This window comes from Canis aureus, chromosome 1 (assembly GCF_053574225.1).
Source record: "Canis aureus isolate CA01 chromosome 1, VMU_Caureus_v.1.0, whole genome shotgun sequence".
NCBI lineage: Eukaryota > Metazoa > Chordata > Mammalia > Carnivora > Canidae > Canis > Canis aureus.
The window spans coordinates 39661066-39687082 of NC_135611.1; the positions used below are offsets into that span (position 1 = coordinate 39661066).

At 40.4% G+C, this 26017-nt stretch overlaps 1 protein-coding gene and 1 pseudogene across 1 annotated transcript in view; one reads left to right on the plus strand and one right to left on the minus strand.

The window, feature by feature from the left end:
- Positions 1 to 971: 971 nt before the first annotated feature.
- SASH1 (SAM and SH3 domain containing 1) overlaps positions 972 to 26017 on the plus strand; it is a 314852-nt gene continuing 289806 nt past the window's right edge. Inside the window, exon 1 of the mRNA XM_077896440.1 lies at positions 972 to 1130. Coding sequence (XP_077752566.1) covers positions 1119 to 1130 — 12 coding nt within the window. The 5' untranslated portion in view covers positions 972 to 1118. The remainder of the gene's footprint in view (positions 1131 to 26017) is intronic.
- LOC144313313 (G2/mitotic-specific cyclin-B1 pseudogene) lies at positions 2315 to 3817 on the minus strand (annotated as a pseudogene).

The following is a 26017-nucleotide window of genomic DNA, read 5'->3' on the forward strand; positions in this document are numbered from 1 at the left end:
CATTTTAACACTAGCTATCAGGAGGTATTAGTCTGTCTATACAATTAAAAGTTCCATTTTTTTTAAAGTTAAACACAAGATCAGGATGAAAGAGCTTGTGCAGTGTTACTCTGTTATCTACATCGGAAACAAATATGGTTATTTAGACCATAAAGCTCTGGCTCAGGCATCTTCACCCTGGTGGCCTCTCATCAAATTGTGAATATCAGATTTAGGAGGAACCAAAGGTGTGCCACCAACAACAAAAACAATTGTATTCATTCATCCATTTATTCAACAGTTTGTTGCATGCCTGCTACGGGCCAGATCCTGTGCTAAGAATAAATACAAAGAGAAGACATGTTCTTGCTCTTCCAGAGTTTCCTGGACTGGCAAGAGAAAACCGATGGAAAGGCATGGAAGGAAGAGACTGGAAATTTATTGGGACATTTATTTAGGTTGTCTCATATTCTCCTAATTATAGCCTTTGTCGAGTAGTAACATTATCCCCATTTTACAGCTTGAAGCACAGAGAATTTAAGTAACTGACCCGAGGTCACACAGCATGCAAACGAATTCGAAATCAAACTCCCATATGTCTGATCATGCTCTTTGCACTGCACCAGTGTTAAACTGTATGATCCCCGTGGCCATCCAGTATCATGCAGGTGGCCTTTGACGGCTGCCACATGCCACTGACCCTGTGCCACTGGCAGTGTTGCTCTCAGCTGTCATGATGATGTTAGAGCCCACATTCCTTCTCTGGGGACACTCTGGAATGGGGAAGAGAACCGAGGAGTGCCATCCCCAGGACGATTTTCTGTGTCATTCATTCTCAAGCAGCCTGGAAGCACCTCTCAGGCATACCCGAATGAAACTGAGGAATGTCCTCTCATCTCCAGGGGAAGAGTGTTCTTCTGACCAGTGAACAAACCAACGTCATCAGGAGTACTTTGAGAGCTCCTTGAGAATTTATTAGACAGGCAGCAGACAGCCCTTGGAATACTGGAGCTGTGGCGAGAGAGACTACCTCGGGAACCGGGAGAGTGCAAGGCAAAGCCAAGAGAAGAGAGGAATCTTCTTCAGCCAGAGCATTAATAGGAGAAGGGAGCCGCCGTGTAAAGCAGGACACAATTCAAATGAGTGTGAAGGTAAGAGATATACCGGGTAGCTGGTTCAGCTGTCAGCCCGACTCTGTAGTCAAAGGACTATCGATAAGAGGACAAGCCAAGGTTGGTAACTCAACGATGACATAAGAATGAGGACCTTGGGAACTGGAGAAAATAAGATGTAACCAATGGTTGTTGCAAGAAGACAGGTCTACAATTGCTTATTCTTGATCCCCAAATCCAAGTGCTCTGAACACTAAAATTTTTTGGTGGCAAACCTACTTTGAACTGATGTAAGACTGTAATCTAGAAAGTGCTGAGTTAGAGTGAAACAGGATTCCTTTTAAAACTCCGATTTCAGGTGCCTGGTGTCTTTGGCTCAGGTTGTGATCCCGGGGTCCTGGCATTGAGTCTTCAGGGAGCCTGCTTCTCCCTCTGTCTCTGTCTCTGTCTCTGTCTCTCTGTCTTCCTCTTTCTCATGAATAAATAAAATCTTTTTAAAAATAAAATAAAATAAACTTTCATGTCGCTCAGCCTCATAGAGGCCTCTAGGACAGGGGTCTTGAAGCTAGGAAGGGGACTCAGAAAGCCTTTGAGAATCCCATTAAAGCTATGAAACTTCTCCACAGGACACTGTACAAATAATTCCACAGAGGAAATTGTTCGTCCTGTTTCAAGGGAGCCAATTTATGAACTCCTGTTTAAGAATCTCTGTTCTTAGCTTTTAGGGGATTAGTAAACTCTGCATAACAAAATTAATAGTGAAGTTCAACTTTAAGGAGTAAAGATCATTTCAATTAATATAGTCCAATGATCCAGTCAAGATATAATTGCCATCGAAGCCTAGAATTCCTTGGTCAAAGGGCGTGCAAGCACGTGTGTGTGTGCGCGCGCATGCGCGTGCATGCACGTTGGGGTATTGGGAGGAAAGACTGGCAGGAGGGGAGATCCTTTGGCTTCTCCAGAAAATTACCCATACAGGTATTATTAAATCTTTATAGTTCTGTTGACCTCTCTGCTCTTAAAAGCAATGAAATGGTCAGTCCTAAAAGCAAGGATTACATTAAAAGTCACTTCCAGTCCCAGGATCTTGTAATTATCTTCTGTGTGTATGTGCTTGGAGATTTTGGTCCTCCTAGGCAGATTACTTTTTTCTTTCTTTCTTTCTTTCTTTCTTTTTTTTTTTTTTTTTTTTTTTTTTTTTTTTTTTTTTAAGGTGTAAGAAGTTAAAAAGGACCACAAGCTTTATTAAAAGTAAAGGTAACATATAATATATACAGATGGCACATGGTGCCAATTTTATTTGCAGATATTACAATACTCCAATGCATGTTTACAAGTTACACCTTTGCCACAGCCTTGGCTAAATCTTGAACTAGTGCAGAATTTAGCTGTGCCAGAGTGCTGATCTTAGCATGCTTAGAGGCGGCATACTTGTTCTTGATAGTCATGTGCTTTGTAAGCCCACGATTCACCATGACTATATTCTTAGCCAGGTGTTGCATAACATTTAGAAGGGATTCTTCAGTGTAGGACAGATAATGCTGTAGAGTTGGTGTCCATTCACCATTATCGAGAATTTTCAGCGCTAAGCAAAAAGCTCCTGCTGCAATCTGAGAAGGAGGAAAGTGTACCATATCGTAGTCCAACATAGATAGCTCCATCAGGTATTTGGCCAAAGTATGTTGCTCAACATCAACCTCTCCAATCTTAGATGCTCTCCGAAGGAAATGCAGGGGTAGAGGGCGGCCCAGACCAAAATTTAAAGATCTTAGAATCTTCATTTCCATCTGTCTGATTTGGTGTTTAGTGTAAGTATTGTCAGTCACAAAGGCAAAGTCACCAATTTCTGGAGGGTACATTTCCTCATATTTGCTTGCAATAAACATGGCAGTGACACCAACCAGCTGCAGCATCTTCTTGGGCACACAGTTATTCTGCATGAACCGATCAATAATGGAAACAGTCATGTACATGGTCTCCTGCAGTAACCTGAATTTCATTTGAACCTGTACTAGCCAGTCAATTAGGATGGCTCTCATGTTTCCAGTGACTTCACGACCCAGTAGGTATTTTGGTTTGACTGCTTGTTCTTCCTCAAGTTGTCTCAGATAAGCATAAATATCTTTCACGTATTCACTACAAAGGTTTGGATCAGCTCCATCTTCTGCATCTACATCATTCACTGCAAGAATTACATCAGAGAAAGCCTGACACAGATATTCTTCTGCAGGAGCACATCCAGATGTTTCCATCGGGCTTGGAGAGGGAGTATCAACCAAAATAGGCTCGGGCGAAAGTTTTTCTTCTTTAACCGGCTCAGGTTCCAGCTCTGGTTCCGGGACAGGGACAGGCTCAGGTGCCTTCTCCAGAGGCTTTGGTATTTTTTTAGCAATGACTTTTCCAGGAACCGCAGTTTTTGCTTCCTTTTTCAGAGGCAGTTTGGCTTGTGGTTGTTCACTGACTTTGTTACCAATGTCTCCCAGAGCAGTTCTTGGCCTCAGGCCGGGCTTGGAGGCTGCAGCAGAGGCCAGAGGCACCCGCTTTGCCCCTGCCATACCGATCTTCGCCTTGTTTTCAACATTCACTTTTGTGTTCCTGGTGACCCGGAGCGCCATGGCCGCGTCTTCACGGGGGGAGAGGAGAGCGCGGGAGCCGCCGACGAGCCGGGAGCCGGGAGCCGGGAGCCGAGAGCCGAGGCCCGCGGGTCAACAGCCGTTCCTCCGCAGCACGCCCTCTTTCTTTCTTTCTTTCTTTCTTTCTTTCTTTCTTTCTTTCCTTCCTTCCTTCCTTCCTTCCTTCCTTCCTTCCTTCCTTCTTTCTTTCTTTCTTTCTTTCTTTCTTTCTTTCTTTCTTTTTTTCTTTCTTTTTTATCATTGTCAACATGAAAACTTGCAAACCACTGTCAAGGCTCAACTATAAAGATTCTCCAGCTGGCATCATAACTGTATTGTTTATGTTCCCCCTTGCTTTTTTGATTTACTGGGATTCTAAGCCATTATATTCGGAAACTAAATGTTTCCTAGTCTTTTATATCTCTGGTTTGATAGTTATGATAACCTACTCCCAAGAGTATAAAACTGGAAATGATGAATAGAAGAAGTGTGTTCATCATTAGCCAGTACAGAAAACAACCCCTTCTCGGAAATTCAGAAACCTAATAATGGCAGATTTTGTTTTTTACATGATTACCTTTATGACAGCTCTGTCACTCCACACCAAGTGCAATATATTCGGGTGGGTTTTTCTCTGACGAGAGTATCCATGGCTCATGACACTGGGCTGAGCTGTATTTCTGATTTGTGCATTTGGTAGTTGATAGAAACTGATGGTGCATGCATTTTGATGTGAAGTCAAAAAGTAGGCACGTTCAGATGAGTAAAATGCTTGAATGCCCCTCATTTCTTACATATTAATAAATAAGATTAATGACAAATGCAATGTAGCAAAATCGGTTAAGTTCTTGGCCTCTGGAGTTAATCCAACCTGGGTATGGATCTTGAATCCATCACTTACAGGCCGAATGACTGTTGACAAGTTACCTCATCTCTGGATGCCTCATTCTCTGTAAAATGATATTAAAAATAGTAAAATAGTACTCCCCCATAGAGTTGTTGTAAGGATTAATTGAGATGATGTGTATAAAGCTCTCAGCACAAAGTAATATTTTCTCTCAAGATGACAGTGCTGTCCCAGCTCTGTTCTCTGGTAAGGACCCTCTCTGGTGTTATTTGGGCTTAGATACAACTGAGTCTCCAGATGTGCCAAGGTGTATATTTATTTGGTATATCTCCCAGCTCTGAGATAGCAAAGAATGAGCGGCGAATGAAGAGGGGAGGCGAATCTCATATTACCATGGTGCTTTGCAGGAGAAGGAGCTGTGAGCCTCCATGACAAACAGCTTTTTTTGCAGACTGTATGGCAGCCTAACAAGAACTCAGTGTGCTTCTGCTGAACTGAGCTGAAGAGGCAAGAGAAAGAGAAAGACTGTACCCTTTCCACCTGCTTCCTCCCTGGCATCTGGTCCACCTCAGCTGTGGTCCTGTGGTTGTCACAGGTGAGCGGCTCAGATTTGTTCCAGACCCAAAAGATTCTAGGCAGGCAGGTGGGTCTGTCCAAGTCACCCCTGGTCCCCAGGAGCCCAGAGATGCCAGGTTCAGCTGAGATCAGCATGGGCATCACCTGTCACTGCAGAATTGGACTGAAGACCCTGAGGGGTCTGTCAGTACTGAGACAGGCTCTCTGTGGCAAAGGCTGCTGGCCCTACTTTATTTTTCTATCAGCCTTGAATAGCTTTGAGCCTAAGACCACCTGTCTAATTCCATCTGAAATCCAGTAAGTATCTGGAAGAAAGCAACCCCATGTGGAAATCGGTAGGGGTGTATAGATCCTGGTTTCTTAGAAATTAATACAATTTCAAAATGCGCATCCTAACAAGGCTGAGGTTCTAAAAGAGAAAACATTTATGAAGCTAAGTATGTTTAAATAATGGTAAATAGGCCCTCCATAACTGGGCTTAGCAAAAGCAAATGCTTATGATCTTGTGCTCCCTGAAGAGGAGAGAGGCTGTCTTTAGGACAGGCTTTTCCAGGCTGTCTTTCCTCGTGGCGCATCATGAGGAAATTTGTAATAGGTCAAAACATTTGAAAACAAGATTCTCCATAATAAACGGCCCTGCCTGAGATGTCATAGAAAGCAACATTTTAATGACTATCCTATTACTGACAATAAACTATGGCGTCATCTCATCATATCCCCAGGTATAAGGTTCAAGTATAAAATCAATTAAAATCACCGTACAGGGAGAGCAGGCCTGGACTTTTCCATACTACTAAAATTTTGTTATGGTATCTAGTGGGCAGAACTAGCAGAAAATACTTAATTAAAAAAACAAAAACCAACCCTTTTCCTGGCAGAACTATAACCAGCAATACCTTCTAATAAGTAATTGTGGACAGTAATTTTCCAGAATATGGATAACATGAAGGAATTTTGCAGTATTATTTTCCCACATCTACTTTTACCACTTTTTAGCTTATTTCTTTTTCCTGCTACTTTTATTTTCTGAAGAAAAGTGCCCAGATTTCTTGTTTACTTGGCCTTCTGGACTTCCTCGTGCTTGTGCAAATTAGGTTTTTAATATTTATTCATTTTAGAATCTTTGTATTATTATAAGACTTGGGGCCAGAGGAAAAGAAAATATGAAGTATATTGAGTTACTCACAGTGGCAGTTAATAATGTTATTATAATACCATGAACAAAAACATAAAACAATGGGCTGGAGTCAGGACACGTGGGCTTCAACTCTTGTGTCTCCCGGAAACCTGTTGGCATCCTGGGGACATTTATGGGAGGTGACCACGCGGGTCCATGCAGCTCTGAAGGATCTGGAGAACTGCCCAGCAGTGTGCAAAGAAACAGTGTGGGGCACCAGCTCTGGAGCCAGCCCCTCTCGGCAGCATATGTCCTCCCTGACCTCCTTTGATCTCGCTGACTTCCCTCATCTCTAGCATGAAGGGAGTAATAGCATCCCCCGGACCATGGTAAGAGAGTTAGCTTAGGGAGCTCAATGGAGCCTTGTGCTGTAAAGTGCTTACCCCTGGTGCCTAAAACAGAGTATGCACTGCCTACTATGCACCACCCAGCCCCACTTAGCACCCAAAAGCACCGAACAGAGAGAGACTCTGGAGCCAGACTGCACTGCCACTTTACTAGCTGTGCTGCCTTGGGCACGTTACTTCACCTCTCTGTGCTTCACCTTCCTCATCTACAACTCAGTGATAATATTAATAGCAACCAACCCCATAGGGGGAAGGTTTTTTAAAAATCAAGATAGAAATCATACCCACCATTTTGGCAGGAGCTGAGTGCTTATTCTGTGTCAGTCATTGAACGAACATGCTTTATGTACCTTATCACTCCTCATCCTCACAGCAGCCTATGAGGTGCTATCCCATTCGTATCCCCATGTAACACACAAGAGACTGAGAGCTTTGCTCACGTTCATCCAGTCAGCAGGCGATGGAGGCAGGGTTCAAATACAGGGCACCCTAATAGAAAGTGTGTGCTTCTCAGCCCTACAAGTGTGTGCTGGGCCTCCGTTCCTCCAAGGAATGGACTGTGCAGGTCCGAGATGCTAAGATGCTTCCAGGCCCAGGCACTAATATCCCAGAGGAAAGCTGTCAAAGATCCCCGTTCCCAGCACCCTCATTTGCAAACCAGATTCTGGCTTGAGTGTAGCCTCACCGTCAAGAGGGCACTGCATACTCTGCTTAAAAGTCAAGCACTTTTAAAAACATCTGCTTGAAATTGTGTGCCACTGATTGAAATGAAAAACAAACTCAGCTGCCAAGCAACCGTGGAAAGAGGACGGGGGAAAGAACTAGTGACAAACAACTAGTTAGCACATCCCAACAGATGGTTATAATAAGAGCCTAATGAAAAAATAACCTAACAAGTAAAATTACTGAGGTCTTTGCCAAAAGGCATTTTATATTCCAGTATGTAAAATATAAAACTGTTACTTTTCTATCAAATGGCACAAATCTATAGGCCTAGTTGGTTTTGGGGGGTTTTTTTTGTTTTTGTTTTTGTTTTCATGGAAAATGCTTTTAATTTGTTGGCTCTATCATGACACTGCTGCCCCCAGTGCTTCTGAGTGCCGTGAAAGCTCCCTGGCCTTTGTCTTCACTCCTCCATGTGGTAAAAGGAGGGACAGTTCCCTCTCCGCTCCCAGCACCCATGTCAGGACAGAAAACACTCATGCTAGCAGGACTCCAGAAGAAGAAGACGTTCTGGTTTGGACTTTCTAGGTCACACAGCTGGCAAGAGGCAGAGTCAGGATTCAAACCCGGGCAGTTTGGATACCACATCACCCTGTCAGCTCTTCTGTTTCCCGATGATGATCATTTAATGTTATCTGACCATGACTTGGGTACCTGCCTCGGGATGGACTTGTTTATCCTTTTAGAATAATCCTACATTTTTATAATCTCTACAAAACCCCTCCTCCACTCCCAAAGTGAACATAATTTAGAGCTCCCAGCTAACACTGCCCTCCTGGCTCAGCCAGACAGTGGATGGGGGTGCTGAGCTGGGGTGAGGTGCTCACTGGAAAAGACTTTGAGGGGGAGGCGAGGTTCATAGGAGCTGTGAGAAGTCAGACTTGGCACTGGTTATAGGAACGGTGTTCAAAGCATACCCACACCTCCCTTGACCTCTCAGAGGGAAAAGAGCCTTCCTTTGAGTCTTACTCAGTTCGAGCTGCTGTAACAAGAATACCATAGAGTGGGTGGCTTCAACCACAAGCACTTATTTCTCACAGCTCTGGAGGCTGGGATGTCCAAGATCAAGCCTCTGGCAGATCCTGGCTTACAACTCCTTCTCCTTCCATCCTCACATAGCAGAGAGAGAGAAGGCTAGCTCTTTCCTCTTCTTAGAAGGACGCCAATCCCATTGTGGGGGTCAGACTCTCACAATGTAATTACTTCCCAGAGGCCCCACCTCCGAATACCATCATATTAGAACTTCAGCATATGAATTTGGAAGGGACACGAAATCCAGTCCACAGCACTAGGAATAAAGCAGCAGCCATATTTTTCTCTTGCAAAACCATCCTTGACCCCATTTCTCTGTCTCCTTCAAGCCCTACATCTAATTGATTGTCTCTTCTTCTTAGAAATTACATGAACTCCTTTCTCTCTGCTTTCAGTTCTTGTTACTTCTGGCCCTGACCCTTGCAGTCCATTAATTCTGCTGATATCACTGTCTCCCCCTGCTTTCCCATCCAGCCTGTGCACAAATGTCTAATCATTTCTTCCTCTTGCTTAAGAGTTTGAATTCCCCATTGCCTGTATGATCAAAGTTCTTTATCCTCAAATTCTTGTCCACCTAGGATCTGGTCTTCCCTCGGCTGTATGAATTCTCTGCTGCAAACAAACTAGTCTTTCTTTATTCCCTTAATATGCCTCACGATTCCCACCTCTTACCCCCTCAACCAGCACCATCCTTAGATCCAGGTAAAAAAGGCCTTTGCCCCAGTTTCACCCTTTATATGGACCGTGTTCTGGCTCTTACCCTTCCTCTGGGGGTGAAAAATTGTCAGGGCCAAAGGGAGGTGTTCACCCTGAGTCCTAGTCCTGCCGTCTAGTCCATGCTCTGGATACCTGAGACCCAAAATTCCCTTCTCCAGTAATAGTCCAATGGCAGCTTCTGTGGCCTGATTGCACAGGGGCCAGGGGTTAAGGTACCCTCTACAGGCCAGAGGGTTCACACACATGAATATGAGGAATCTGGGATGGGCAGGGAGGGGGCATGCCTCATACCAGGGTCCAGGGGCTGGCTCTCCCATCCCACGGCCAAAGTATATTTGTCAAGGTTAAAGGATAGAGCATGTTTTATTTAACAGTTTGCTAGCTTGATTTATAACTTCAGAATAGATAGAATACATTTTATTTAACAGTCAATTAGTTTGACTTACAACTTTAAATATGAAGACATAAGGTATGTAGATCCAGAAATGTTAAGGACTCACATTCCCTCTACTTCCATTTCTACCAGTCAAAACTTGACCATCTTTAAAGTTATAGGTCAATTATCACGTTTACCACAAAGGCTTTGCTGACTGCCCCAGCTGCAACATATTTTTCCTTTCACTTCCTTTATTCTCAAAACAGTATCAGTGACCTGTTAGGTGCCAGGTGTGAACTAAAAATGCAGATATGAAGAAATGGTCCCTTTCCACAAAGAGCTTACTTGCTACACAATGAGTCACAGACATAAACATCTACCACACACAATCCATCAGCATCTTCTATTGGCAATATATCCGAATTATTACCAAACATGACCCTTTCTGTGACTTCCCTGCTAAAATCCCAGTTCAAGACATCATGACCCTGAATCTAGGCTATGCCACTGCCTGTGATCCTACCCACTGCCATAAGAAACTTCTGCCCTACTGAAAACCCTCCAGTGGCTTTCTACTGCAATTAAAATAAATCCAAGCCCCTACCTAGCCCCCATTGACCTCCCCAGCCCATCTCCTGCATCGCTCCCTTTCATCTTCTACTTGAGTGACTTCTCAAGCCTCCCTGGCTTCTTTGCATCTCTCAAACATCTTATTACAATCTCAGGAGCCTTTCAACTTGCTGTTCCCTCCACTGGGAACCTTGTTCCTCTAGATCTTCAGACAGCCACTTTTATTGTTATCATTTATCTGTTCACATTACCTTCCCAGAAAGACCAGCGCCAACTTCCCTAATGGAAGGACCTCCAAGTCCCTTACTATCAATTTTTCTATGTTATTTTCCTTATTTATGTTTACTGTCTGTTTCTTCATCTAGAATTGGATTCCATGAGAACAAAAACTTTGCTTTGCCCAAAACTATCTCCCTGGTGCACAGAACACTGTCTGGCATATAGTTGGCACTCTGTACATTTTTGTTACTGAATAAATGATTGTAATAAAGTGTGATACATGCAGGGTGCCATAGAAGTCATAGGAGGAACCTAATTTCACCTGGGGCATTGGTTTTGACTATAGTCTGGGCTTGGGGAGGGGGAGCTGGTGGAAAATGTGAAGCCATGGACAGGGATGACCATCCATTTGCTCCTGCTAATGGGTCTGAACTTTAATATGAATTCCAGCAGGAGTCATTGAAGGCTTTGAGCAGAAGCCTATGATTAGATTTCCATCTTAGAAATGATTTGGGGCAGGCAGGAGAAGGGTCTAGAGAAGGCAAAGCTGGAGGCAGGGATTAAACCTGAGGTAAAATTTAGGGGAATAGAAAGATAGAATCATATTTAGGGGTAAGATAATGATTTCAGTTCTAACCATACTGAGTTTGAGATGAGGAGCGAGTGATGAACTGTAAAAAAGAAATAGAAATCAACATATAAGAGTTAGCTGATGCCAACAGAATAAAGGTGGTTACCCAGGAAAAGGGTAATGAAAGGAAAGAGCCAGGGCATAACCCTGGGAAACCTCATTATTTAAGGCTTACTTTAAAGCTACAGGTTAAAAAGTTGGCTGAATCAAAGCATCCCAGGAGGAAGAACTAGAAGGAGAAGACAGCAGCTTGCAGAGAAACAGTACACAATTATGCATGGTACTAGGGAAGCCAAAGAGTTTCAAGAACAAAGAGATGATCAGTAATGACAGCCATAACAAAGGTGAAATAGGAAATGTATTGGAAACATACATGTGGATTTGGCAATATAGAGGTCACTTCATCTAATAGTGGGAAATCACCCCAGTGAGTCTTCTCATTTTGAAGTCAAGTGAGCTTGTTTTTATTACTATTATTAATTAGTAATTAGTATCATTACTACCAGTAGTAGTAGTAGTGGTCATAGTAGTTCCAATGGTTGGGTGGGGAAAGCAAAAGTGAATTACCCTAATCATGTTTGAAGTAATTTTTCAAAATCTCTGTGGGTATAGTTATAAGATAGATTATTCTAGATCCTTCATTCATCAGAGCTACAGCAGTCCACTATATGGGCTAGCTTCTTAAAAGTGTCCAATAGATCCTACATGCAATATATGATTTCTGTGTAGTTCACCATTAAAACAAAATCTATCTTTTTTTTCCCCCAGTGATGTGAATTTAATTTATTCTCATTTATTAAAGCTACTTTCTGGGACTTGAAAATGCTTTCTAAATGTTCTTTCCATTTTTACATTCACAATCCATTTCATTCAACACGCCTTACTGCAGATTGAATTGCTGGCTAAATTTGAAAGAGATCAATAAATAGCAGCAAAACTACAGGAGGTCATTTAATTTTTTTTTTTTTTTATTAACAGACCCAATAAATCTGAACCTATTTTCTTCAAATACATCAGCTGGAAATAAAAAATTGCTCTGGGGCAATTTATGAGGTTAAATCTAAAAATAAAATTTTACTTTCATTTGTGGCTGTATTAACATGACAAAGCTTCAACAGAGCTTGCTCAGTACCAAATTTATGTTCCCCCATTTGCACAAATATCTTGTGGATAACTGTATGCAAGTAAGTGACTAGATTTGAAACAGAAGACAGTGAAATTAAAAATGCAGTCAATAAGGAAGAAGTTCTCTGTGTTTAAAGGTTTTAAGCTACATGTTAAAATTCTGGTTTAGGCAAAAATTTTACAGGCCTGTTTCATTTTGAACATCACCTAGAATTTACCCAGTCTAGAATTTACCAAGTCTACTTAAGGCAGGAGGAAGGAGTTGTTAACCTCCAAGACCGGTTTTCCTTGAGTTCATCTAGACCTGGGGTGATTTTGCTTTGGCTACAACTGGGAACAACATTTTCCCTTTGGTGAGCTGCGGGGGCTGTGAACAGTGATTAATTGGCTAATTAGAATTTCAAAGGGCAGTGATAACAGTGGTGAGCAGCCAAAAGTGATGGGAGAAGTTCAAGTCCATTAAAGCACTTTGCAGTGTTGGAGCTTTCCCTAGCCAGTCTCTCTGTCCAAGTGTGCCTTTCCCTCCACTTCTCCGTGCTGGCCAGTCCCATCCGCCATCAGGCCCCAAAACTGCCTCTCTAACTCACCCTCCGCACTGGCAGCCTTGGATTTTTCTTTATCCTCTTTTTCAGCCTCTTTTTTATAGCTCTCTTCAGCACCCACAAAGCCAAAGTGAAAACTATGAGCCTTTTCCCTTATAAAGTTGTATTTTCTCTCTTTTTAAATCCAAAAGCAAGTTGGATGCTTTTCCCCATTTCCCCCAACTTCTGACTGTTCTTAGTAGTGTAGGGGCACCTAGATTTTGTTTTACCCCCTCTGCACCAGTGGGCCGCAATATCAAATGGATTCTCAGGCTACCTCAACCCCTAAGCTTAGGAAGAGTGAATTTGGCATATACATCAACAACTACCATTTTTTTTCCAGGAGACTACTTCACAAGTTTTCCTTCATTCCCAGATTAAAAACCAAGAATTAGGCAAGTGAACCAAACTTCTTTAATTAGGGAATATACCAGCGCAGAGCCCACCCTGTGTGACTCGTCTCACTCGAATTTCAACTCACTTTGGCCCACGGTGAGGCTAGATCATGACCCAGATCTTGAACCATATGGCACTGTAAGAGTCTCTCTCTTTTAAAAAAAAAAGTATAGTTGGTACACAATGTTACATTATGCATTAGTTTCAGACACACAACATAGTGATTCCATAAGTTTATACACTGTGCTGTGCTCACCCCAAGTATAGCTCCCATCTGTCCCCATCCATACATCACTACAATACCATTGACTATATTCCTTATGCTGTGCTTTTCATCCCCATGACTTATTTATTCTGTACCTAGAAGCCTGTACCAGCCACATCCCTTTACCCATTTTACCCATTCCCCCCACCACCTCCCTCTTTGGCAACCATCAATTTGTTCTCTGTGTTAATGGGTCTGATTCTGCTTTTTGTTTGTTTATTCATTTGTTTTGTTTTTTAGATTCCACCTGTAAGTGAAGTTATGTGTATTTGTCTCTCTCTGTCTGGCTGATTTCACTTAGCATGTTACCCTCTAGGTCCATCCATGTTGTTGCAAACAGCAAGAGCTCATTCTGTTGTTGTTTTTTCTTTTCTTGAGAGAGAGAAAGGAGGGTGATCAGAGGCAGAGGGAGAGAGAAAATCTCAAGTAGACTCTGCACTGATCTCAGAGCCCGACACCAGGCTTGATCTCATGACCCTGAGATCACCACCTGAGCCGAAATCAAGAGTCGGACGCTTAACTGAGTCACCCAGGAGCCCCAAGATCTCATTTTTTTATGGCTGAGTTATTCATATATATAATTATATACATAATATAAGGTATTCCATATCTTTATCCAATCATCTATTGATAGAACCTAGGTTGCTTCCATAGCTTGGCTATTTTAAAACAATACTGCAATAAACACAGGAATAAACATATATCTTTTCAAATCAGTGCTTTTTTTTTTTTTTCCTTTTCCTTTGGGTAAATAGTCAGTAGTGGACTTAATGGGTTTTATGGTATTTCTATTTTTAGTTTTTTGAAGAATCTCCATACTATTTTCCACAGGGACTACACCAATTTATATTCCCACCAAGCAGTGCGGGAGGATCCCGTTTTCTTCACATCCTCCCCAACACTTGTTGTTTCTTGTGGTTTTGATTTTAGCCATTCTGACAGGTGTGAGGTAATATCTCATTGTGGTTTTGATTTACATTTCCCTGATGATGAGTGGGGTTGAGCACCTTTTTATGTGTCTGTTAGGCATCTGTGGTCTTTTTTGGAAGACTGTCTATTCAGCTCCTCTGTTCACTTTTTAATTGGATTATTGGGGGGGAGGTGTTGAATTGGATAAGTTCTTTATATATTTTGGGCATTAACCCTTTATCACATATGTCATTTGCAGATATCTTCTATTCAGGAGTTTGCCTTTTCATTTTATTGATGATTTCCTTCTCTATGCAAAAGCTTCACAACTGGTTTATCAAGCTAATACCCACAACATTATAATTATGACTATATCCAAAATAATACGTTTCCCCCAACATAGGAAATGTTGAATAAATATGTAAAATAAGGGCAGCCCCAGTGGCACGGAGACCCGGGATCGAGTCCTGCGTCAGGTTTCCTGCATGGAGTCTGCTTCTCCCTCTGCCTGTGTCTCTGCCTCTCTCTCTGTGTGTCTCTATGAATAAATAAATAAAATTTAAAAATATTTGTAAAATAATTTTGCTTCCATTGCTTTATAAATTTGATGAGGCAAAGGGTTTTACGTTTCAGATTTTTTGTCCCTACTTTCCCCTCAATGACATTCACTGTCTCTCTCTCCAAATCTGTTTACTGAGCGACTCATGGGAACGGAAACTTCTATTATGATTAGATCACAAGGCAAGGGGCTTCTATTTCCAACTTTGGCTCAGTTACGCTTACCTGACCCTTTGTTCCTCCTTTCCTTATCTATGTAATGAAGATAATAATGCTCTGCAGGGCAACTGATTCTCAGATGAAAGCTAACTGAGTGTCATTAAATGTTTTCATCATCATCCTCAAACAGTGGGCATAGCCAAGGTAAGAAGAGAATGATCCTGAGAAATCCCTAAGAAGACTCAAGAATTGAAAATGATTCTAGAGAGGCAGCTGTAGCACGGTGATTAAAAGCAAAAACCAAAAAAAAAAAAAAAACAAAAGCAAAGACCAAGAGAACCAGACAGACTGGATTTGAATGCCAGTTTTGCTACAGATTAAATGGGGGCGATGGGGGCGTAACAGTGACCCCCTTGGGACTGTAATTAGGATTACACAAATTAATATTTATAAAGCTCTTAGAACAGTGCTTTCAATGTCAAAGTGCTGTGTTAATAAAAATTTAGCATTTCTGATTATGCTGAAGAAGGGCTCCCTCTTTGTCTGAAAAGATAGAGTTCTGCTAGTCGCTCATGAGCAAAAACGGAGTTCAAACAAAGGGGCTTCAGCTGACAAGAGGCGGAAGTGGCCGATGGAGACCAGAAGAATCCATCAATTATGGGTCTTTAAGCTATTTTGCGTTTCTACCTCCTAAAAAACTCATGTAACTCACACAGTTTAAATTTGATATCTGAAATTGTATTGTAACTTTAAGTAAATTTGTTTTTGTTATTAGGAGGTAGAAATATGAAATGAATCTGATAAGGATTGACTGTAATTGCAAAAAATATCTCATGATTTGATTTGAAAAAATAGACTTTACCTGCCTTATTAAATAAAGCATGACAAATCTGAAATAAATCACATAAAATGTTGATGTGTGGATTTATCAAATATATCACCAAAATTTGGGGTAGACCCACAAAAACATTCCAACTGCATTGAAAAAGATTAGCTTCAATAACCTATACCACTTTTAAATTGAGAACATCTAGGGGGGCCCCACACAGATTGGTAGGTTAAGCATCTGACTCTTGATTTCAGCTCAGGTCATGATCTCAGGGTGGTGGGATTGAGCCCCAAGTAGGGCTCTGCACTCAGTGCAGAGTCTGCTTAAGATTCTCTTCTGCCCCTCCCCACCCCACTCACACAGTCTTTATCTTAAAAAAAAAATTAATAGATAAAAAAATTTTGAGAGCATTTATCCCTACATAATCTTAAAAAAATCACTTTATCCCAGCACCAATATTTTACAAAATTATGTGTTAAAACAGGAAAAAGGTAACAAGCCTTATGTGTTTAAGTTGCCTTAATAAATCAGTAAAAGAGGCTCCCTCAAACCATTATTTCTCTTTATTTCTTTGTTTAGCTCTCCACAAAAGATTACACTCTTGGGCAATGTGCCATAGTAAGATTTGGGACAAGTGATGGGTTGTTTTTATTCTTTCTAAACTGATACAAACAAATTACTAAAATCTTTTCTAAACACATATGAACCAAGCTCTCTCAAGTAAATCATCTTCAGAAAAAATATATATGAAAGTTGAGGATATGGAAACTAATACCTTTTAAAAAGTTGAGCATGTGTAGACATGACTCATAGTGGCTCCACGGCCTGTGTCTTCTTCCCAGGGAGATGGAGGGAAGAAGGGGGTGCTCTTTATTCCCCAAGGGCTACTGAGGGTTGCTGGTTAGAGGAAGCAAGCAGGGAGAAATATAATGGTTGCTTGTTACATGTTGATATGATAGAAGAACAAACCAGAAGATGAACAGAGCAAGAGGTACTGTTGGTTCTAGGTGGAGGGAAGACTTGTGATGGTTTTGAATGTGAAAGGAGATCTTCAATGTAATTCCATCTACCCCTACTCCCACCTCACCCTCCCCTGGCTTCACTCACTAGTTAAAATGTGTTCCAGGTTGCAATACATCAAGATTGTTGATAGAGTTATACTGACAGAAGTAGCTTTATGAAGGCTATATATTTAGGTTTTTCACAAAGACAATTCCTTACCATTTGTCCTCTAGATATAAAGGTTGAATTGCTAAATAACAACCCAATGAGGTGTGTATTGCCTTTTTGGTCTTTCTCAAAAAAAAAAAAAAAACCCAGATCTTTATAAATATTCAGAAGCTCTGACTATATCGAAGTGACCAGTAGAACATTGCAAATGAGAAGCAGAAAATATTTGCAAGACAATTGCCATTTCATTTTTAGAGAAAGCTGTTTTCTGGCAGTAATAGTTTAGCATTTTTGCTTTCATTTTATTTAAAAGTAGACCCAATGGAGAAACTGTGGTTTAAAAGAAAAGGCAGTATGAAAAGGAACCCAGTCCCCCCCTCTCATTTCCATACATAATGTATGCTTGTGGGAGAGCTCTCTGGGAGAACAAACAGGCGATTGATAGCAATGACTGTTCTCTGTTTGTTCCAGTGATAAAATGAAAGACCAGGCTCAACATCAGATTTTTTTTTATTAAGGAACTTAAAGAAAAATTGGCTTATTTGATGTCTTATTACATCTTAAGCAGTTAACAGATTTGTAAGCATCTATTTTATTTTAGCATCATATCAGTAGATATTGAATTGATTTTTTAATTGTAGTAAGTTCAGATATTTATTTTCAACCCTGAAATTTTCTAATTCTACTGTTGCTTTTGCCTGAGGTAAAAATAAATGTGACAATCATAAATGGAGTAGGGAGGTAATTTATGCCTACATATACATTTAATCAATCAGTCAGAATGCTCATTATATATGTGCATTTATATCTACTTTTATCTGTTAAAATGCTTTAGGCTGCTGGTAAGAAAACAGGCATATCTCACATAGCAAGAAGACTCAAAATGGGATGCCTCCAGGGCCCGACAATTCCATGGCTCAACTGCATCACCAAGAATATAATTTCTTTCTTTCTTCTGGGCCCTCTTGGGCATGTTGGCTATATACCCTCACTGGCTTCTTTAGGGCTGCAAGATGATTGTCACATGTATATGGTGTCTCACGAAGGACATCATATGATTTCCAGGGGTAAAAAAAAAAAAAAAAAGAAAGAAAGAAAAACCATCTCTTCTTCCCACATCTTTGTTTTCTATGAGCCAGGAAACCTCCCTTAGAAGCCTCTTGTCAGATCTCAAGTCCCATTAGCAAGGATTGGGTCATATGCCTCCACCTAAAACAATCACAACCAAAGAGAGTAAGATTACTCTGATTGGTTTAGAGAGCTCAGATTAACTTCTAAATTCCTCAGGAGGAATGCAAACCCAGCAAAATTTTGGATTAGTGAGCAGAGAAGCTTGGGGGTGAGGGTGATCTGAGGTGGCAGCTGGCCATTGAGAGGCAACAGTACTAAACACATATTGTCATATGTATAAATCAAGGAAGTCTGAATTATTAGTTTAGGTATGTTCATTGTAGTCCTAGGGATTCTAGCCTTTAAAAGGAAAAACCCAGAATCCAGACGCCATTTTGTTTTATTTTCTTAATAACTATCAGAAAAGTTTTTATGTACAAAGTTGGTTTTGGTCTCTCTTCTCTACTGGAATGGAAGTTCCTTGAGAGTGGAGACTGTATCTGTCTTGTTCACAGCTGTCTCCAACACTGAAAGCAGTATAATCAGCATGTGGTAAGCACTCAGGGACTATTTGTTGAATAAATGATGAACATTACAAGGAGGATATTCTAATCTTTATCCAGTCACAGTGTGGAAATCGTGATTTGGAAATTATATTTTTTCATATTGCAAATCAAAAATGTAAAGTCCCCATCCCCTTATATACATGTGGCTCCGTTCTCTCCCCAGAAATGGGACAATAGCACAATATTTATTATCCACCTTTCTTTCTTTAACATGGTTCTGTGACATGGTACATAGAGAAGAGGTTTTATTGGGCAATGCTCCACCAGAACCTAATACAAACTAGAAAACACACCTGTAAGCACGAGAGCAACAGAAAAAGGTGACCCATTGGTCCAAGACTGATAGAACTAAAACAGAAGAAGTACAAGTGCAAGAAACATTACATTCTAAGCTAGTATGGACTGGTTTGAAAACTCTAAAATGATTCAGTCTCTAAACTTTAAACATACAGATTGTGATATTCCTGTAAATTATGTCATGAATCATTGAAGAAGATTGGGGAAAGGTACCTACTCCAGCAGAGTTTTTGATATGGACTATTTTAATTTATTTTAGAATTACATATGCAATTTTAAATATATAGAACCCCCAGGTGTGAGTTTTAATAGAATTTTAATAGCACTAGATATTTTATTTAGTGTTATTTATAAAGCTAATGAAGCATTCTTAAATTCTAAGAGGAAAGAGTATCAAAGAAATCATAGTTCCTCCTTTTAAGATTCATATGATCTAGCGCAGATGCTGAGACACACACATGAACAATTATAATTCAGGGTAGTACGAGATTATCCCAAGAGTAGTACAAATGAAATATTATAACAAATTAGAGAGACGGAGAGAGAAATTCTAGCTGAGGTGATCGGAGAATGGGCCGTGAAACCAATGGCATTTATCTGAGCTTGTCAGATAGATTGTAAGAGGCAGGTAGAAGGGTAGAGCCAAGAAATTCCAGCCACTGAACTAACCCATAGTTTAATTAAGTTGAGCCATTAACCAAGTCGGTCTTCAAGTGAGTGTTTGATGTTCTACCAATCTTTGATTTTGGCTCTCTCTTACTCAATGTTATTATCAACATCTCGGAGAAAGATTTCTAAGTCTTTAATGATAAACTTAAAAGTCTTTAATAATAAGCGTGCTTATTCAGATTTGTTTGTGATATGAAGCAGATGAAAACAGAGACTCCATGATGGAGAAAAGATTTAAGGAAATCTTAACTGGCTGGAATGACTGATGGTATCTCAGAAGATAAAATCTAACAAATAAATGTAAAGCTCTTAACTTTCATTAAAAATGTATATATATTGCTGAAGCCCAAGATGGAATCGCCTGGCTTAACAACAATCCACCTAAAAGGAGAGAGTTGGCTGGTTCTATGAGAAATATCTATCCTAAAGCTGATGCAAGACACATTGATTTAGCCTAAAATTTATCCATTCAACCAACCGTTTTTTAATTAAGCACTCTGCACAAAATGCTAGCAAGAAAATTGAGGTATAACAATTAATAAAAACAATCCCTGTCCTTAGGGACATCCAGTTTATGATAGAGATGAACAAATACAAACTACAATGTGGGACTGTAAATATAAAAATGTAAAATAAAGCCGAGACCTCAAAAATCACTAATAATCCCAAGAAACAAATACTGGTCAGATCACAGTAGAGTTTTGTGCTACATTTGCACCATACATTTTTTTAACAGCTGCATTTAGATATAAGTAATATACAATATAGTTCACCCATTTGAAGTGTATATTTCAATGGTTTCTAATATATTCACAAAGCCATGCAACCAGCAACACAATCTTATTTCAAAACGTTTTGCCACCCCATAAAGAGACCCTTGAACTATTAGCAGTCTTGGTCACTTCCCTCCAACACCACTGCCACTACCACAGCGCTATGTAACCTCTCATCTTCATTCCATCTTATAGATTTGCCTGTTCTGGATATTTCATATGAATGGAATCATACAATATGGGCTTTTTTTTTTAATTGGAGTTCAATTGGCCAACATATAGCATAACACTCAGTGCTCATCCCATCAAGTGCCCCCCTCAGTGCTCGTCACCCAGTCACCCCCACCCCCCGCCTTGTATGGGCTTTTCTGTGACTAGATTCTTTCACTTGTCACAATGCTTGGGGATTCATTCCTTTTTTTTTATTATTTTTTATTTATGATAGTCACAGAGAGAGAGAGAGAGAGAGAGAGAGAGAGGCAGAGACACAGGCAGAGGGAGAAGCAGGCTCCATGCACCGGGAGCCCGACGTGGGATTCAATACCGGGTCTCCAGGATCGCGCCCTGGGCCAAAGGCAGGCGCTAAACCGCTGCGCCACCCAGGGATCCCCGATTCATTCCTTTTGTACCACAGATCAGTATTTCATTTTTTTGTTGTTGAGTAATACCATACCTCCTTTGTCCATTTATCAGTTGATGGAAATTTAGGTTGTTTTTGCCTTTTCGCTCTTGTGAATAATGGTCCATGTTCAAGTTTTTGTGCCAACCTATGTTTCATTTCTTTTGGAATTGTTATGTCACAGGATAACTATGTTTAACATTTAAGGAACTATCACACACTTTTCCAAAGTTGCTAATTTTGTATCCCATTTTACATTCCCACCAGTGATGTATGAGGTTTTCTCCACACACTTTCCAACACTTGTTATTGCTGTCTTTTTGATGATAGCAATTCTAGTGGGTGTGAAGTCATACCTCGTCGTGGTTTTGATTTGCATTTCCTTAATGACTAATGATGTTGTGCATCTTTTCATGTGCTTATTGTCCACTTGTATGTCTTTTTTTTTCTTTCTTAAGATTTTATTTATTTATTTATGAGCGACAGAGGGGGGCGGGGTGCGGAGACACACAGGCAGAGGGAGAAGCAGGCTCCATGCAGGGAGGCTGACTTGGGACTCGATCCCGGGACTCCAGGATCACACTCTGGGCTGCAGGCGGCGCCAAACCGCTGTGCCACCAGGGCTACCCTTGTATGTCTTTCTGAGAAAAATATATACCTGGATCTTTTGCTCATTTTTAACTGAGTTATCTTTTTATTGTTAAGTTTTAATTTCTATATATTCTGAGTACAAGTCTCATATCAGATATATGGTTTGCAAATATTTTCTTCCATTCTGTGGGTTATCTTTTCACTTTCTTATTGATACAACTTACAACACAGAAGTTTTTAATTTTATAAAGTCTAATTGTTGTTATTGTTTGTACTTTTGGTGTCCTAAGAAACTGTTGCCTAATCCAAGATCATAAAGATTTACTTCTATGTTTCCTTCTAAAAGTTTATTTAACTCTTAGATTCATGTGTATGATCCATATTGAATTAACTTCTGTGTATGGTGTGAGGAAAGAGTCTAATTTCTGTGGATATTCACTTAGCCCAGCGTCATTTGTTGGAATGATTATGCTTTCCTCATTTGATTATCTTGACACCCTTGTCAAAATTCAATTGACAGTGCATGTTAGGGTTTATTTCTGGACTCTCAATTCTATTCCATGGATCTATACATCCATCCTTCTGCCAGTACCACACTGTCTGGATTCTTGTACTTTGTACCACGTTTGAAATGGGGAAATGTGACTCCTCCAACTTTGTTCTTTTTCAAGATTCTTTTGCCCATCGTTGGTCCATTTCCATGATCAGCTTAAGACAACATATTTTAAGAAGGATATTGATAAAGAGGAGCAAACCAGAGGAGATTAGAAGAAAATTTTCAATAATTTGTGATGTTTAATCTATAAGGTGAAAGATAAAAGTGGAACATTAGAATTTGATTTCATGAACTTAAGAGGTTGTTATAATGGAAAATGATTCCATCAAAATCTTTGTACTCCAGATGGTGAAAATTACTGAAAGGGGAGCCTCAGTTCAATATAAGGATGAACTTTAAAACCACTAAATTTAGTCATAAGTAAATCAGATTTTCTCATAATCTGATCTACCTATCCCTAAAAAGTCAAGCCAAAGCCGCAAGACCCATTCATCAGTAATGTTGTAGAAGAAATTTCAGCATTGAATAAAGGATATTATTAGTCTACGATAAGTAGATATGAATACCAATATGAATCTAGACATTGTCACTAAACACTATCTTGATTAATCCCCCCAAACCATGTGAAATGTGTACTATTATTATCTCTTTTATTGGATAAGGAAAGAGGCTTAGATAGGTTTAGTAACTTGCCCAACAACACACAGTTAAAAAGTGACTGAGTGTATCCTCAAACCCAGTTCTATTTCATACCAAAGCCTATGCTTTTAACCTAATATGGACACAAGTTATGGTGGCAGATATAAGAAGAAAACTGAGCAGTAGATTATGTAAAAGAAGAACAGGAGCTATTTGGTTTACTAAGTATCATCAGTGAGAAAGAGTATGTGGTTAAGGATGAGTTTGAAAGGTTTCAAGCTTTAATAACTGCAAAGAGATACGCTCCCATATTCTAATAGAAAAATGGAAGTTCATGGGGCACCTGGGTGGCTCAGTTGGTTAAGCGTGTGCCTTCGGCTCAGGTCATGATCCTGGGGTTCTGGGATTGAGCCCTGCGATGGGTTCCCTCCTTGGTGGGGAGCCTGCTTCTCCCTCTCCTTCTGCCTGCCACTCCCCCAGTTCTTTCTCTCCCTGTGTCAAAAAGTAAGTAAAGTCTAAAAAAAGAAAAAGAAAAAGAAAAAGAAAAAGAAAAAGAAAAAGAAAAAGAAACAGACACCTGAGTGGCTCAGGAGTTGAGCATCAGCCTTTGGCTCAGGGCGTGATCCCTGGGTCCTGGGATGGAATCCCGCATCAGGCTAGTGGATTCACACAGCAAGCTCACCCATTCAAAAGCAGGTAAGGGTCCATGTTCAGATCAGGGCTCAAGCCTACTTGCTCAAGACACTTGGTTTGACCACTCTTCTAGGTGAGGCAGAGATAGCTGATTCTGAGGCTTCCATCTTGGATTTCCAGAGAACAGAAGTGAAATTAACAAGAGAGGAAAACTGAATAGACACTAGCTTAGGATTCTTTGCTTGGTGTGTCACACATGTTAAATATGAGCATACAAAAAGTATTTTTCAAAAAATGTAAAATAGAATATCCAGCTGTGTAGAAGATAATTAAAATGTAGAATTGAGCCTTAGATCACTGGACAGGATTGGCCTTCAAGAAATGACTAAAGAAGAGAAAATATTAAATCTCTAAGCCAAAGACTATAAGGGAGGAAAATCGGAGGGCTTGGCATTTAGCTTTGCGTCCTTCAGCCCTACTGTGCATTTCCCAGAATTTGCAGCTCATATGCCTAAATTTCCTCAAATCAGTGCCCCTCGGAAAAAATTTAGTTAATGTCTCCTGATGCAGGACTTGGGCCCGGCACCAAGCTAAGAGTTTTCATGGAGAGAATATTATTTGGTGCTTAGAACAAAGTCTGTTGCCGATGGTATTCTCTTCAGATGAGGAGATTGAGACTCCAGGAGGTTAAATAACTAGCCGCAAGTGAGAGCACAGCAAAGATGGAAACCCAGTCCGTCTGACACCAAGCCCACTCTGCCTGAAGTGCTGGAAGTCACCTCACTGCAGCCAGGCTGCTGTTCTTTCTGAGCCTCTAGAGAAGTGGAAGGTCTCTGACAGACTGGAGCCCTCACCCACCCAACTCCCACCTTTGTTCCTTCTTTCTTTCCTTTCTTTTATTCTTCCAACCATCTGTATATCCATCCATATCCTTTTAAAAATATGTCATCATGTGCATGCTAGATACCAGTTACTGATGATATAGGGAGGAACAAGATTCAGTTCTTACCCTCATGGTGCTTACAGACAAGAGAGAGATAAAGAAATTAAGCAACTTACATACACATGGATTTAAATTAGCTAAATGCAGGCACTTGGGTGGCTCAGTTGGTTAAGTGTCTGCCTTTGGCTCAGTTCATGATCCTGGGGTCCTGGGATTGAGATCTACGTCAGGCTCTGCCCTCAGCAGGGAGTCTCCATCTCCCTCTCCCTCTGCCCCTACCCCCGCCCCCTCATCCCTGGCTTGTGCTGTCTCTCTCTCTCAAATAAATAAATAAATAAAATATTTTTTAAATAACTAAGTTAGTTAAATACCCCTCCACTTATCTGATTTCATACAGAAAGAGAAAAAGAGTTCACTTAATAACATTTGCTATAAAATAAGAACCACTCAGTTTAATTAAAGAGTCTTAAATTTAGTCTTAAAGCAAGATCAGATTCAATAAGAATTGCTTATTTCTTTTAGAACATGAATTCTGCATTGCAGTCCTTTTAAAATACCTTAACCAAAAAAATCTAGCAAGCTTAGCAAATCTTTTCTCTAATGGATTCAAGTGGTTTGTAAGTTTGGGTGTGTGTGTGTGTGTGTGTGTGTTTATATACTGACTATCCATATTTGGCTGCTGCCAGTTTGGTTTCTGCAAGGCAACTGGGGTTGCTGTGACCCTGACTTGTCACTCTGGGCATGTCTAGCCTTTGCTGAGTTAACCTAGGATGACAAGATAAAGACAAGAAGAAGGTAGAGGTGAAGCAGGAACTGAGGCCAAGGAAGAAAACTTGCAGGACCTGAAAATCCCATTTCTCAAATGTTTTGAAAATATCTGAACTATGCCCTAAAATTCACCCTAATGGATCCATGGTTAATTTTGGCTCAAGAATAGAATTCATTTTGGAGAATGTGTTAAGGGGCTCCTAACAGTGCATGGGGTGTTCACCTTCCTCACTCAGCACCTCCACCATATGATTTAGACTTAGGTCAAAAATGATGGACCACACCTCAGGGCGACTGTGTCACAACAATATGTGTCAAAAAATTTTTTTAAGATTTTATGTATTTATTCACAGAGAGAGAGAGAGAGAGAGAGAGGCTGAGGGAGGCTCCATGCAGGGAACCCAACATGGGACTCGATCCTGGGTCTCCAGGATCAGGCCCTGAGCTGAAGGCAGCACTAAACCGCTGAGCCACCAGGGCTACCCTATGTGTCAAATTTTAATCACGTAACTAAACTCAATGCTGCAAAATCACAAATTTTAAAAGGCATTTGGTGGGTGAAAGGGGGAGGAGGAACTCATAGGTAAATTAACACACCCTGATTGCTGACCTTATATTAATCATATGCTTAGTCTGGTCAAATGTAATCAACTCACTGAAAGGAAAGACAAAATCAGAAAAATAAAATCTCTAATCAAAAAGGTATTTTCTGTTACTATAACCCCTTATTGTCCCTTTTGACCTACTCAATTATGGAGGGATAACTAATAGTATTGTTTTTCAGCATGAATACTTGCCACAGAACATGCTAAACTGATTAGAAACTGTATAATTTTTAAAATATGTATTTATGCTTGGTTTTTATAAGTCTAAGTTATACACTAACTCAGCAGTTTCCAGGCTGTAATAACATGTCCAGGAGCCCTTTCGTTGACTCTCATAT